Below are 15,938 nucleotides of genomic sequence, written 5' to 3'. Positions count from 1 at the left end.
ATTAATGCAGTGTAGGTCAGGCCTTTAGTTCCTTTGAAGATGCCCTTACTTTCTTTGTAACCTCACAGTCTATTACACACCATGATATTTTTAATGATACTTGTTGGTTGACCACTCCTGGAGAGGGTAATGATGCTCTTTTTGTACACAATCTATTGAATGAGGAGTCTAAAGTCTCTAGGGGTGTTTTGATAACCTTTACCAGCCTAATGAGCATGAAAAACTCTCTTTTTTTTTTACATCTTAAAATAAGGGAAAAAAAAAATTCCTTTTTTCAATCTATAATACACAGACTCTGTTAACCAGAACCTACACTACATTAAATGTTAGCACCTGTTTTTACTTGAATCTTTAAATGAATGGCTAAAACTAAAGGTTTATATGCTATTAGAGTTTGTCTTATTTATTTACATTTGATGAAAACAACATATCAAGTATAATATTTTGGGCTTTTTTGTGTAAATTTGCTCCACATTTGGGCGTGAGAAACTGATATTTTTTGTTAAATCTATGGATAAATAGGAGCTTGGTCACACACTTTCGCCACTACTGTACAGCACTAAATCATTATGAAAAAAACACAGCAAAACAATGATTAAAAGATATCCTATTGCATCGCTCATGTGTGCTGCATTTGAAGCACTGTAGTATGTGACTGACATACTCATTACAACACTAATTATTGGGCAACATCCTTATTGTACTCTCCCTCCTGTTAATGTTGTTCTTAGTGGATTTAATGAAGACTCAGAAATAACCAGAAATTGGTTAATAAAATATTTTAAAACCCTTATTCACCGACATAAATTTGTTCCATTAAAAATCTGCATTGTGTTTAATAGAGTTCATCTTCAGCTTTTGACTGCCACACATGTATACTATATTTAAATGACTTACACAGAATTCAAGATGTTCCATTTAACATTTCCATATTCCTTAACTTTATTATGTATTTTGTGTTATTTAATGAGGCAGACAAAAATGAAGTTCACTTTTTTGTTTGAGATGGCTCACAGTCTGCCCGTACATCAACACTGCAATGAGAAACACCACAGCTACTTTATCTTGTCAGTGAGGTACTGCTGATTCCAGATGAGAGGGTCTTCAAAGAGGCAAGCTTCTATGCCCCCAGCTTAATGAGTGATGGGGGGATCTCTTTGATGCAACAGTAGGGTGCATTGTGCCACTTTGATTCCATTTGGAAGGATTGTAACTGGGGAGCGGCCCTTCAGGTAAGGCCTTTTCCACCTACTTACTTTTGCGACTGCCTGTCAATTGCCCAGCAGGGGAGGGAGTGTTGCTGTGTGAGAAGAGCCAGCAGACAGACCCTTGCACTCACATAGCATACAGAAAGTTTCCAACTGTCAGAAACAAAGCCTTATATTTTCCACACTTGCTGCTTAAGCTGCAACTTTAACTGGCAGTTGGTCAACTTGCAAACAAATTCTTACAAAAATAATGTAGCTGAATAAAACATAAATGGAAGAAACCACATTTTATTATTATTATCTATAGAGTGCAGATATACAATCTATACAGAATTTTTAAAATGCCTGTGAGTGAGTAATTTTCACACTGCAGATGTACTTAAAAAGAATAAAAACTCTATAAGGTAATGTATCAGGGCAGGGCTGACCAAACGTTTATCAAGTGCAACTAACCTTTTTTTCTAGGTTGCAGCGATGTGCTTAACATTTCTCTGGAATTAGGTGCAGGACTTTTATCTTCCTGCATGTCTGTCTGTGTATTCAGTGCTCATTCCAGAGCACAGGAAAAATGATACTGTGATAAAATGCCAGAGAAGGGTGGATCTTCACTTCTGACTGGCTCTGATCCACAATTGACAACCATTACTGTTGTGTGATAGTTTAAAATTGTAACCACTACACATTAGGGATCCAGTAGAAAGAAGAATGACACAGATAAGGATCATGGAAACTGGAATTAATTAGAAAACATGATATTGAGAAATGTCTTCATATATGTTTATCTATTATCTCCACTAACTTAAGAGTTTTTCACAGTTTCAGCCAAATAAACAAGAAACGCTGGATGAAAGCTTAATGTATTTCAACCTCTGCAGTCTCCCATCTGTGTGACGTCACCTAAGCTGACAGAGATCAAGTCTCCCGCAGAAGTTCAGCAGTGGGTAAGTGGCCAACAGAAACACTTGAATTATACATTCAATTTAAAATATTCATTGCTACTAAAAAAGTGAAAAAGCTGCATCTGTTTCTGGTTAAGCATCAGGCTGAGAACATACTGGATGACAAACGTCGCCAGAAAACAAGAGCAGCTTCCATCAAACTCACCCTGAGTGTTTGAGCTGCACCTGGAAGCAGTCTTGAAGAAGATCAGTTAAAAATAATATTGTGTTGGACAAAGCTATTGCTTCTGTTCCCTGCTGATGCTTTGCTGCTTCACTTCCCCCTCTGCTTGCATTTTTCTGCAAATATTTTTATTTTTTCCTGAAGACATTTTGTGTATTTTGTGGTAGATTTGGTTGGCTACTACTATATTTGAAGATTTTTATGATCTTGTCAGTATCACGTCAGCCTGGCCTACAAATAGCGGAAGCCTAATCTACAGCTACTCACAAGCTCAAACTAACTAGCTGCAAGATGCTTCCCCTCTCTACAAATGACTATTACATACTTATACAGAAGATTACCATGCTGAATTACAAAATTGTGGAAAAAAAAAAATAATACTACATATGTGGGTCAAACAATTTCGTGAAACAACACCGTCTCATCACATCCCATCCAGGTCACCCTCCTCTCCAGCCTCCCTCTTCCCATCCTCCCCACCCCTCCTGGCCTTACCCAGATAAAGGAGCTGGTTGCTATTGCGACCAAACTGACCCTCTGCCCCAGTCTCACCTTTTCACCCCAAAACATCCCATCTCATCCTCCCACACCAATTATCCAGCAAGTAAATGTTAATATAAGCTTTCTCTTCCTCACTCCTCTGCTTTTAAGTGTCTTCACTCAGACCCCAAAAACAGCCATCATCAAGCCAATACTAAAAAAAGAACAACTTTGACTCACCACTCATGAGCAGCTATAGGCCGACATCAAACCTCCCCTTTCTTAGAAAGATTATAGAAAAAGCTGTCTTTCAACAGCTACATAACTTCCTAACACTGAATAACTGTTTACCAGTCAGGTTTTCAGCAACACAGCACTGAGACTGCTCTAGTTAAGATCTTCAATGACAAGATTTAGAAAAACTTGTCAATGCATTTATCTTTAGTAGACTATGACCAAATGCAGCAACCCCAGATCATAGCACTGCCCCCACAGGCTTGTACAGAGGGCACTAGGTATGATGGCTGCATCACTTCATCTGTCTCTCTTCTTACCCTGATGCTCCCATCACTCTGGAACAGAGCAAATCTGGACTCATCAGACCACACGACCTTCCTCCATTGCTCCAGAGTGCAATCTTTATGCTCCCTAGCAAATTGAATATTTTTTTCCAGTTAGCCTCACTGATAAGTGGTTTTCTTAAGCCTGCTTATTTTAGTCCCAAACTATTCAGCTCCCTTCAAATTCTGCATGTGGAAATGCTCTTATTTTCACTATTAAACAGCCTTGAGTTCAACTGTTGTGATTTTACCAAATGTTTAAGTGATCATTGATCACAATCATTCAAGATTTTTTTCTGAACCTATTTCTTCCTCTAAGATGACAGTTCCTAACTATCCTTCCAGATTTTAATAATACATCAGACAGTTCTTAACCCAAATATAGTAGTTTCAACAATCTCCTTAGACGTTTTTTTTGCTTAATGCATACAAGCCTTCTGAAACAGATTAACATCTTTTTCATGACCACAGGATGTGTCTTTCAACATGGTTGTTAAAGAAATAAGAAACTACTCACTGCACCAGCTAGGGCTAAATAAGTTGTTGCCAGCTGAAACATAATCATCCATGCAATAATTATTCAATGGAAGACTCTTAACCATTTGCTTAGTTTAATCCAGGTGATGAATTCGTTTGGATGACCAGTGTAGATTAGTTTGAAAGTCATGTTGGGCACTGAAATGAACATTATTTTCCCTCATGCCTATAACAGATTTTATAGTGAAACCAGGCTGGCAGGATGCCTTTTAGTAAAACTATATAAAAGGTCGTTTCATAGAGTCTAATAGAAGCCATTCGGCATTTGAAAGAGATGCAATGAAATGGTAAATGGTCCGTATTTATATAGCGCTTTACTGTACCTGGGATGATACCCAAAGCGCTTTACATTATACATCACATTCACCCACTCACACACACATTCACACACTGATGGTGGAAGCTGCCATGCAAGGCGCTCAACCACGACCCATCAGGAGCAATTAGGGGTTCGGTCTCTTGCCCAAGGACACCTCGACATGAATTCGACTTGGCCGAGGATCGAACCGGCAACCCTTGGGTTACAAGACGACCGCTCTACCTTGCTGAGCCACGCCGAAAATACTAAAAACATTTTACTGATAATCTCATGGACATGGGACTTGTGACCATGGCAGCCTAGAAAATGAGGAAATATATAGAAGATGTGTTCCACACAAAAGAAGTGACTTTGAATTTTTGGAAAATGTGATCAATTAAGTTTGATCCAAACTGGTGACATTTCCAAAAGTTTTACCAGTTGATTATTTTTTATAACGCTATAAACAAATGGTGTTTTTGGTTAGCATGAAAACTAAGTAAACAGCAACAGAAGGGGACAAATGTAAAACAAAAATGGATTCATTTCAATCCAGTAAGAGAAACAATCTCTAGTACCTGGGCTGAAAATAACATGCTTCAGTCCTCTACCAATAAATTCTCACCAGATCATCGTGTGACCTCAATGACTCCTGATTCAGAATAATGGCCCATTTGCACTCTACACTAAGACAGCCCACTTCTGCATCATTTACATGTGTAATTTGGTCCACTTTCTAAGCGTACCCTGACAGATGGCGTAGTACCACTAGTACCACTGGAAACCACAGGGGGCAGTGTTGAGCAGTATAGCTGATGTGGAACAAGAAGATGAAAAAGAAGCTATGATGTATTTAATGGCTGCACAAACCATCACAGTCTGCTGCACTGCCTCCTTTTATGTCTCTTTCTGAGAGTGCATTATCATGATTGCCTCCACCGTCTTCATGTTTACCCTTTTTTAATCTGAAACTGATGTCGGAACTCAGAGGTTAACTCTGCTCTGTCCTCTGGTGGATGTATTGGCTAACAACCATGCCAACATCAAGGACGCATGGAAGTATAAGCACAGGGATTACTGAAACAGACGTACCAATTTACATACATAAAGGGAGCATGAATGGGCCATAAGATGGGATGGGATTGATAATGTGTTGGAACATCACAAATTTTATCCAAATTAATCCAAATTATCCTAAGATTAACATTAACATTAATAAAATAATTTTAAAATGAGTCCATTAAAAAGAATTTACTTTTATTGTTGTGGAGAAACAAAAATGAACAATCCTTCCACCTCTGTCTTCAGAAGCAACAAAACTGCCACCGTACAATGCTACCTTGAGAATATTGTGCTCAGTGTGACAATGATTTTTAGTTCTTCAAAAAAAAACCTCAAACCAAAGTCTCACACATTTCCCTGGCTGGTCTGAGAAGAAAAAGCTTTTAGGAATACAACATCTAATCCTTTTATCAAAATCTGTCGACAAAAATATTGCAGTCCCTTGCAGTGCAGCATGAGCAGTGCTCACTGCTTTACTCGGCTTTATTGGTAAACAAGTCACACAATGTCTCCATCTATTTAATTTCCATTACACAAGTCAAAATTTATCAAAATAGTCAAAGCAGCAGCAATACATTATAAATGCTACAAATCCTGTAACACACAGTCTGCCTTAGTCACAGCTCAACAGACACTGAGAAAACACATACACATGGTAAAGCAGAATGATGTCAGGCCAAATGCTATCTGAGGGAGGATGGGGGATGGTTATACAAGCATGTTTACAGGACATTTCCTGTGGCTGAGCCTTGGGAGCATCATCTGTCCTCAGACAAACAAACACAAGAGTTCCCAAAGCTGAAGGCTATTGTAAAAAAAATTTCTGATAAAAAAAAAGAAAAAAAAAATCACATCATCTTTATATTAAATAACAGTCACTAACAGCAGCTTTATCAAATTCCACAAGTACCACGCAATCATGTAGTCACAGTAGGAACAAGGAAAAGTGCTGTTTACAGACCTACTAAGTACTGTATTTTTTATGGTAACAACCCCCTGCGTGTCAGCCATTCATTACTGCATGTATCCCAGGAAGGAAGCATCACTTCAATGAACAGGCGTGGGCATGTGATGGTGGCAGAGACACTGTCAGGTAGTATAATAACGGGCTGTCGTCTAGTTTAAACTAAGCTAATCTGTCTGAATTTATTATAAAACAATGAAGCTCATAAAGATCAAATGCTTATTCAGATGCATGAATATGCCTAAAAAGAAAAGAAAAAAAAAACATTGCTGTTCTTTTTGTCTTTTTATTGATTATAAAAATTACAGAAAATGTGTGGTTCTGGTCTGAATAATAAATAGCTGATAGAAGTAAGGGTGGCACAATTACATAGAGTGCACTTCCGACCGGCTTACTGTATGTGTGCAGAACAAGGAGTTGCTTTATTGTTTTACAAATATGTACAAATTATGCATGAAGGACACAAGTATCCCCAAAAGGCTGAGTGCTTGAGTTTAAGTAGGTCTCTTGGGATTCTTTTACCACTCTGCAAATGGCTACAGTTCCCTGCTTATTGCTTTTAACACGAGCTTTACAGACGTCGAAAATTATTTTTTATAAGCAACCAATTTAAAAATAAATGGATGAGGCAACTGGAATGTCAGTTATAAGTTACAGCCTTCCAAAAGTATGTTACTGAGCTCGTCTCCCAAATCAAACAACACACTGTATTGCAGGTTTCCTTTCAGCTTAAGAAATCAAAGATGGGCCAGCTAATATACTTTAGTCACAGTGTGAAATCACAAAAGCCAAGTAAACACATGCTTGGTGAAAAAGGTCAGACACTTAAACAGTCAAGTAGCAATAAAATATTTTCCTTTAAAAGCAGGCTTGTGAATACATGCTTCAGAGGCCAGTACATAGAGTACCATGCACAATGGTTAGAAAAAAAACTGCAAAAAGAAGGATCATGTAGTCACAGTCATTTCCAGTGGTCTGTGTTTGACTGAGCTCAGTAAAAATACATGATGAGATGTTCTGTTACACAAATGTAATTCATATGGTACAAGCAATTAATCTTAAAGCAACAGTTCATCATCATAGGAAGTGTGTTTATTTGCTTTGTTACAGAGACTTTGTGAAAAGATTAATTTTGTCTTTGTTATGTAAAAATGAAAATAAGCAGCTTGTAATCTTAGCCTAAAAGACATGCTTATTAATTTACCCAGTCTGACCTCTTTTTAGAAACAAAAATATGGTTAGGGGAATTTAAATAACCTCTTTTTATATAGTGAGCCTCTTGCAGTAGTAGTGTGCAAAATTGCATGCAAAATGTATGAGGTCAGTTGTTCATCCCTCTGTGTGACAAGAAAATAACAAACCAGTCTGAAGATTTTGATGTTACATGAATATTTTTTTTCTGCTTTTCAAAAACAAAACAGAAAAAAAACCTATTTGCAATGCTTTGTTATTCTTAAAAAAGACAAATCCAAATAGAAAGCTTTTTAACCTTAAGGCCTGTCTTAGCATCTGCTGATCATTCACGTTGTGGTGATATTGAATATATGTTCTTAGGCTATCCTGCCTTTTTTCTCTGAGAAGAATTACAACAACAGCCACTCCTTTCTTACTGTTTTTCTTTGATTGACATTTTTGACATCACATAAATGTACTAATTACTAACACTCATTCCCCTTAGTGTCTCACCATATGCTGCAATGTGGATTTCATTAATACGCCTTATGGCTTCATTTCTATAGTGCATGAAGCTGTGAATAGTAAAATAAATAAGTAAATAAAAATAGAAAAAAACAGTTACCTATCTTATTATTTTCCTCCCATATGTGTTTTCTCACACCCAACTGAAAATGGGATAATTAGTGCCTTTGGTATATTCAATTACTGCAGTCAAGCAGAGGGATTAATAAAAGTCAGCAGCTGTTATCTACCACAGGTGGAAAAGTGACAAACACAGATAATGCACAGCAACTTACTGCATCTGCTATGACATTTTTTTTGCACCCGACCAAATAATTACCAATAAATAACCATTTAAAAGTCAATGCTCAGAAACTTAAGTTATTCTCATTTTACATAAAATTTAAGATAGTATAATTAAAGTAAGGATGCTTTGAATAATATTTAACAGTTTATTTAACTGCAATGAAGAAAACGAGGAAAAGCATAAACAAATTACTTAATGACTATTTGTTCATTTAAAAGTGGCACCAGTTCTCCCACAACTGTGTTCAGCTTTTAGAGGAAAGCAGGTGGGTTGTTTGATACGCTACAGAACTTGCCCCAGTTTTTTCTGTTTTGGAGTCCTCCATCTTTTTATCTAATTGTTGAAGTCAGGACTCTGTGAGAGCGTACCATCTGCTGCACTGTCTCTTGTTCTGCCTCTGGATGGCTGTGACTACATGATTGGCGTTACTGTCATGCAGCAAAATAATTTTCAGATGTGCTTTATTAATCCCCCTGGGGGGGAAACAGTGTTTATTTTTTAATGAGATGGATAATGGATTTTAAACACGTAAAATGACCCAAAACCTTTCACGAGTACTATATAAATAAAAAGGAAAGTATAGCACAGTAAAAGGGATGCACTTCAGACTTGGCAGATATTTTATATGTTTTGTTGGAAGCTGTATCTGGCTTATGATAAGCCAGCTCTGGTACAGTAACTGAGCAACGGATGTGGTAAATGAGAAGGCAACTACTGATTCGACCTGGGAGGTAAATCATGCATCTAATGCAGTGACCCACTTGGTGTAAATAGCACTGGGTCACTGGATTAGATGCATGAGTTACCGTCCAGGTCGCATGAGTAGCCGTCTTCTCGTTTGCCACCAGCTTCTCAGTTTATCTGAGATGTTTGTCAATGGCCAGATCAGATGCTGACTTTAATAAGGACAAACCCTCCAGGTACAAGTAGCTTCTGCTAACTGCTCAGCAGTCAATTTTAGAAACACAGAAAAAGATTTGAATCATCAGTCCTCAGCAAATAAAGGTCTGATGCTATTTTTCTATATCTTTTAATCAGCAACAATCTGAGATCAGTGTCAGTCAATCAAACTTTACATATGAAGCACTTCTCATACAATAAAATGTAGCACAAAGTGTTTTACAGATTTTAAAAAGCATTAAAAAGAATAGCTGATAATCCCCTTCTCCTACCGTACACCCGCCACCCCATCTCCAACACCACATCTTTATCACCACACACACATATACGCACATATACACTCAGATTAACATGTGACATGGGCACCAGCCAAGGAGCCAATAACATAGAAACCACCCCCGCAGGCATGGCCGACACGACCCCCGGCGCAGAGGGTTCCCTCTGAGGAACACCGGAAAATACGCAAAAATAATAAAATATATAAAAATAGTAAAAACGGTAAAGACTAAAAAGAATTAAAAAGAGGCATAATAAAAAGTATTGTTATTACTAAAATATAAAATGTAGAAAAATTAAATAAAATGTCCAATAAAGGAACCAGGCAAAAAATAATAATTATAATAAAAATAAAATAAATATCCAGACTAAAACAATAAATATTGCGTAAAAGCCAAATAAAAAAGGTGAGGTTTGAGCCTGCCTCTGCAACCCTAAGGTTGCAGTAAAAACTATAATTTCCAAAATATTCATTCATATTGAGAAATACTACTATTAAGTTACAAAGTAAAAAAAGAAAAAACAGCATTTATAACCACATAACTGTCTATGACCAATGCACATACGTCGCAAAAGTATAAAGACTGTGACACAATCTGAAAAATACACCGAGTAAAGGCACAACATGTTATCCAATTTACAGGTAATGTATTAACAAGCTGGCTCATTTCTGAAGCATGACATTACTAGCACCATGGAAACAAAGAGCCTTTTAAATGCCTTCCAGTAATGTCCGAACTCATAGCAGGCCATGGAGGGGTCATAAACCTCTGTGGCATCCTGAGTTAAAATAAAAAAAAAAAAACATTAATAATTTACTTCCCTCTACTAACTTCCTGTAGTCTTTAAACTTTGATTTGGGTCTGGACTTTCCAGTTAAAGACCAAAATCTTTATCTCAACAGATGAAATGCAACTACATCCCAAAATTCTTGAGCTGATTACAGTAGCTGGATTTCCATTAAGTATTTTTGAAATACCATATCACAGAAATACACAACAAGCTTGTGTCCATTACCTAATTTGGACTAAACAACTGAGGCTGTGTCATGTTGTCAACAGCTGGCAGTATAGGCTACAGTTGGCTTGGCAGTAATAAACAATGAAGCAAACAGAGACTACATTTGGAGGAAAAAGACTCATAACAAGACAGCTTGGCTACATGACAGAGAAAAAATATAGAATTTCTCAGTAATTGTTCTTTTAACTTAGCATGCTGTGTTTAGTTTTCATATGTCTGAGTTCTGAGTTCCCATTCTTAAATTCACCAGAAGTGATTTGTGTTTGGCATATCTACCTTGCCTTATATTACACATTTTTTTCTAAAGTCAATCACCACCTCAAAGGGGAAAAAAAAGGCTTTTGCAATATTGTAGAGGATTTTTTTTTTTTTTTAAATGTAATTAAATGGTTTTCATCAACCTTTTCTATGGTTCAACTTCAAAATGTGCAAAACAAATGTTGAATAAAACATATCCAGTATGACCGTGCATCAAGATTATTTATTGTACATGGACATTCTTTGTTAGTTTCCTGTCATTTATGTATTTAACTTGAATTTTAAAAAGAGACCGGAGACCTAGAGGCAAGAACTGCAGAGTGGGATCCAGCACAGCCTGAGCTATCTGGTTTTCCACCATCAATAATCCAATCAAAGGCAATCAAAGTCTCAAATCCCTTGCCACTGTCTTAAAAGTTTAGTACAACCTGGAGTGTTAAGGTCTTATTTGGTATTAAACCCTGTGCACAGGCCTTTGACATCCTGTTACAAAGTATCCTCCCAACCATTAATAATACATTCAGCAGGGTATCCCTATCTAGCGGTGGTGCCATGTCCACTGACAGAACAGTTTCTCTGCAAAAAAGATATGAAATAGATTTGGCTCCTGGCTGCCCTTAAAGAGACAGCAGAATCAGTAATACAGTGGTAAAGCAAAGGTGTTCCAAATGTTAAAAGTTACTCAGAGTTGTTGTTCAGAAAAAAAAGAACAAAAACAGCTGAAAACAAGAGAAAAAAAATCCAATCTCTCACCATTTCAGCCCTATTTTCTTGTTTAATTGATTTTTTAAGTAAACACATTTTTTTGTGTGTGTGTGTTAATGTCATGTATTATATTCAATATGGCACACCAGATAATCAGGGGTGGGGGGCAAAAAAGCCAGTTAGATCACCATATTCACATGACTGCGTCATTTTTAAAATAACAAAAAGGTCCAGAAGAGTAATAAGTGTCATGTCATTTATTTTGGAGAACTACAGTATTATGATTCCTACATATTACACAAAGTAATACAAAAATGGCAGTACAGTTGCTTTACAGCCCTCAAACCTGGACACTTATCAGTTTGCATATCGAAACGTATAAGATGTGCACCCATATTTCTTATTTTCAATTACCTGGCAGCAAAAATTTCCATTATAGACTATGATTTTGAGTAAACCCTGACAGATTATGTCACCTCAGAATTTTTACAAAACTCAAAATAACTTCAAATGTGAGGGAAGGTTAGCTCTCTCTCCCTTCAAGTGCTTATATACTAATGTTTAGTTTACTCCTTGACTGTGGTTTTCAGACAGTTCTTCAAAGGGTTAGGGTTAAGGTGTGTGGGTCATTATCCTGATGCAGTCCGCCAGGCTTGAATCCTCCAGAGTGTTTAACTGAAGGTTTGATACCCTACAGTGCCTACACTGTCACTCTCCTTTATGTTCTTCTCTTTAGACACACTCCTCTGTACTGCCACAAATCTTAACCCTGCGTTTATCAGTGAATAGAACTTCTTTCCATCATCCACCATGAATTGCTAGTAAGTCTAAAAGTCCAAGTCTTTGACATTGTTAATGTTTCTGAGGGGTGTTTACAGACTTCTTTCTAGTCTTTCTTTGAGACCAGTCTCTTTTTACAGTACTTTTACTGACTGGTGTCTTATGCTTTTTATTTAAAAAAAACTATGAAGAATATTTATTCATTAATTTGAACAAACTGAGCTTGTACAGTCTTAAATTTCTTTCTCTACTTTTTTTATCCCAAATTCTCATTACTTATTTCTGGGCACACTTAATTGGATTGTTGCTGGGGAATTTTTCCAACAGTGCCATTTCCTGACTTCTGCTTTGTTTTTCCAAGTTATTACCTCTTTAAATCAAAGAAATGGTGTTGCTAAGCAACCGAGCAACTACACACTCGCACTGTTTACACCAGGGTACAATCTGATCATGTTGAATCAAACAGCTAAATAAATAAATAATTAATTTAATGTAATCAAAAGAAAATAGAAAATAAAACATGCAAAAAGAACAATATACATTTGTGTCTGCCTAAATGTAATGTAGAACAAAGATGAAGAATAATGAATAAAGCTCAGAGGGAAAAGAGATGTGTCCAAACAAAAGACAAGTAGAGAATAGGAAGCTGAACCTGAGTGTCCTTCTCATCGCTGTTGGCAATACAGAGATCACTGAACAGTACGAGACAAGAAAAAAGAAGTAAGAAATAATAAGAAATAAGAAATAAGGCAGTGACATATTTACTACAGTACTCCTTTATATTAACCCCTGAGCCATCCCCAGCTTATTATGAACAGAATACTCTAATTTCATAGTTAGCAGTTTGCTAAGCACATCTTTGAAATATTTCCAGGTGAGAAAAAAAACATCCCACAAGAAGAATCTAATGATATTCTGTAAACAGGAAACAATGGACAACGTTTGGAGCAAGAGCTCAAGTGGCTGAGTGAAGAACGTGGCTAAATGTTCTACATCATTGACAGAAAGATTAACAAGAGCAATGGATGATCTGTCCAAAAATGGGCAATGATGCCAACATAAGCAATGACAGATCACAAAAAAGTGACACTGAGGTGGTTAGCCTCATCATAGTAATGAAAACAAGACAATTAACACGTTTTCTCTGCATGTAAAAAAAATATGGACCAAATTTCTAAGACCCAGTAAAACATTTTGACAAATGGGGAAAAAGTTTAGCACAACTCCTGCTTCTAATAAACTTTTATTATTACTTACTATTATTACACTGATCTTACAGTCTGCAAGGCCTTGGGATGTTAACACACTCCGTGTCCCAAATTTAATCTGACTGAGCCAAAAAGTAACATATATCTACTTTGTTATGCATATTTCAGAACTTTATGTACAGTTAAATGTCTGAAAAACAAAAGAAAAATTCCCTTTGTGTTTAATAGCCTATTTGGTGAGATGACATGGTTGGATATTGCAGCTTTAAATGAATTATCTCCCGCTGTCTCAACAAGAAGAGAAGCAAAAAGCAAAAATGTGTATAACTCACGTACTTACTGTGTAAGATAAGGGTGACTTTTTTTAAGTACAAGTGTGAAAAGAACAATGTTTTTTTCACAGTAAACCTTCTGTGTAAGACCATGTCAAATTGAACTGTGAGAAAAATTAATTCTGAGCTGAATGATGGGTTAGTGAGTGCACTTCAAGGCACTGCTGTGCCCTTCATATTATATCCCAATGCAGCTGTTTTCCATATTTATTAGGACTATATTTCTAATCTTTCTCCATTTCACAGACACACTTCCGACGTATTGGGACCAAACTCCCTTCCCACAGGCATACAGCGGAGCAGGAAGTCTAGTTTAATCAGAATGTTGGAATTTGAGACTTGGAATTAGAGAGGACAATGACCCATGACAAAGAGAAAGCCCTGGTTCATGCAGCCATTAAAGCTGCTGAAGTCTTTATTTTCTTTGCCTCTGATTGGTGACCCCAGACAATGAAAGCATCTGTCTTTAATGTATTGAACAATCTGGCTGTAGACTAATGCCATCCATATGTCTGACTCTGGCCACATGACTGGATGTTAAAACTGTTTTCATCTCACAAATGCCTAGGTTTAAAGAAATCTTTAGGGTCTGTGAAACAATCACTTACTATTATCTACGCAACGTAGCCACAAAAGGCAGAAACAAATGTAAATAAACGTCTTGAAGCTACACCGACCTCAGCATAGTGAATTATTTGTTATTTCGGTACACATTAAAGCTCTTTAGGAGCAATATCACCGTTTCCCAATAGGAGACCACAGGCTTGTTCAACTTGCGGCAGCTTCAGCTCAGAGGACCATGCAGAGGCTCCGGTTTACTGTAATGAATGCATCTCTGATTGCAAGCCGCCTGTACTATAGGTACCAGGTACTAACAGTTTTACTTCTCGACTCGTAGGAGTGGAGTAAGCCGTGTGGAAATACTTACTGTTGAGCGCAGTGATCAGCATATTTCCATCCTTGATGAGTTCTTTGATGAATTTATTTGTTCGCTCCAGCTCTATTTCATGACATTTGAGACGCTCTCTAAAGTCCGGGCTGTCCAGGAATGAGTCACTGAACTCCAGAGTGGGGAGTCCCATTGTCCCTTAACTGCAAGGCTGACTTTCAAACTTTCTAACTCGGTGTGTAAAAGTTTTTTCTTTTCATCACGTAGCTCCGATGAAACACAAACTTCTCTAAGTTCCCCAAAAAAGCTTTTCCTGCTGTGCTTCGTCTTTACTTCCGCTTTGAATTTATCCACTTTTTTTTTTTTTTTTAGTTCTCCACAAATAGTGGTCGTATGACTCCTGCTGGTTACTTCTGGATATTTTACAACATCTACACATCTACACTGCCCATCTCTAACACTCCTCATTATTCCTCCAGGATTTCAATGGCTTTTCACATATGCTTTCATACCATACAGGGGCCAGTTAGGTTATTTTGAATAAAAGCAGAGTTAAACGATAAAACCTGGAAAAGCCTTTTTTTTTTAATTCTATATTTAATAATAAATAAATAAACAAACCTGTGTATGTCCAGCTCCTAAAAACAATGACTGCTTGGTCTCTAAACTAAAAAAAAAACCTTTACCCTACATAACTCTTAAAGCAAGAAGAAAAAAGAAATCCTATAAACAAAGAAACGAACAAATACATAAATAGACAAATAAAATACTGCACAGGCAAATAACACTTGCTATTTTTGGCCAGCTTTGAGCTATGGCAGGATTGTTTTCACATTTTATGAATAATTTTACATAGATTTTAAGAATGATAATAGTAAAAAGGTTTTTCTTGGCTGAAGGTTGTTCACAAAGTCTTATCTTTACAGTAAATGATGCCAGTGGGCTTACTTCCTAAAGTTATAAACTGTGTAGAAGTCATTGCCAAGAATCCATCATACTGGAATTAGTGAGGCCTTGAGGTGAGGGATCTGAATTAATACCTTGGTAAATGGAAGTAATTAAACTTGAGTCTAATTGGAGTCAGGAATTTGTCACATTCTCCTCTTGCAACAGGGAAGGATCGAGAAAGTAATGTCACACTCCAAATTAGTATTTTGTTAGGCATAAAGCTGAGGTTCTGTCACCAGTGGCACTAAGTCTTTTGAATGACTCTTTTTACTTATGGTGCTTTACAACATCAAGGGGGCTAAGAAGAGGTTTTATCAGTGAACAGGGAGTGCAAAACAATATCCATGGAGAGGCGGATGCTGAAGCTTTGGCTAGAACATGCAAATGAAAATGCATTATAGCTTAAT

General features: G+C 36.9%; 1 protein-coding gene across 4 annotated transcripts in view; it reads right to left on the bottom strand.

The window, feature by feature from the left end:
• LOC121645816 (rho GTPase-activating protein 42) overlaps nucleotides 1-14,902 on the bottom strand; it is a 71,152-nt gene extending 56,250 nt beyond the window's left edge. For all 4 annotated transcript variants that reach the window (XM_041994534.1, XM_041994535.1, XM_041994536.1 and 1 more), the window contains exon 1: nucleotides 14,623-14,902. In XM_041994534.1, the coding sequence (XP_041850468.1) occupies nucleotides 14,623-14,776 (154 nt within the window). In that variant the 5' untranslated portion in view covers nucleotides 14,777-14,902. The remainder of the gene's footprint in view (nucleotides 1-14,622) is intronic.
• Between the last annotated feature and the right edge of the window lie 1,036 nt (nucleotides 14,903-15,938).

This window comes from Melanotaenia boesemani, chromosome 9 (assembly GCF_017639745.1).
Source record: "Melanotaenia boesemani isolate fMelBoe1 chromosome 9, fMelBoe1.pri, whole genome shotgun sequence".
NCBI classification, from domain to species: domain Eukaryota; kingdom Metazoa; phylum Chordata; class Actinopteri; order Atheriniformes; family Melanotaeniidae; genus Melanotaenia; species Melanotaenia boesemani.
This window is presented reverse-complemented; position numbering and strand designations above follow the sequence as displayed.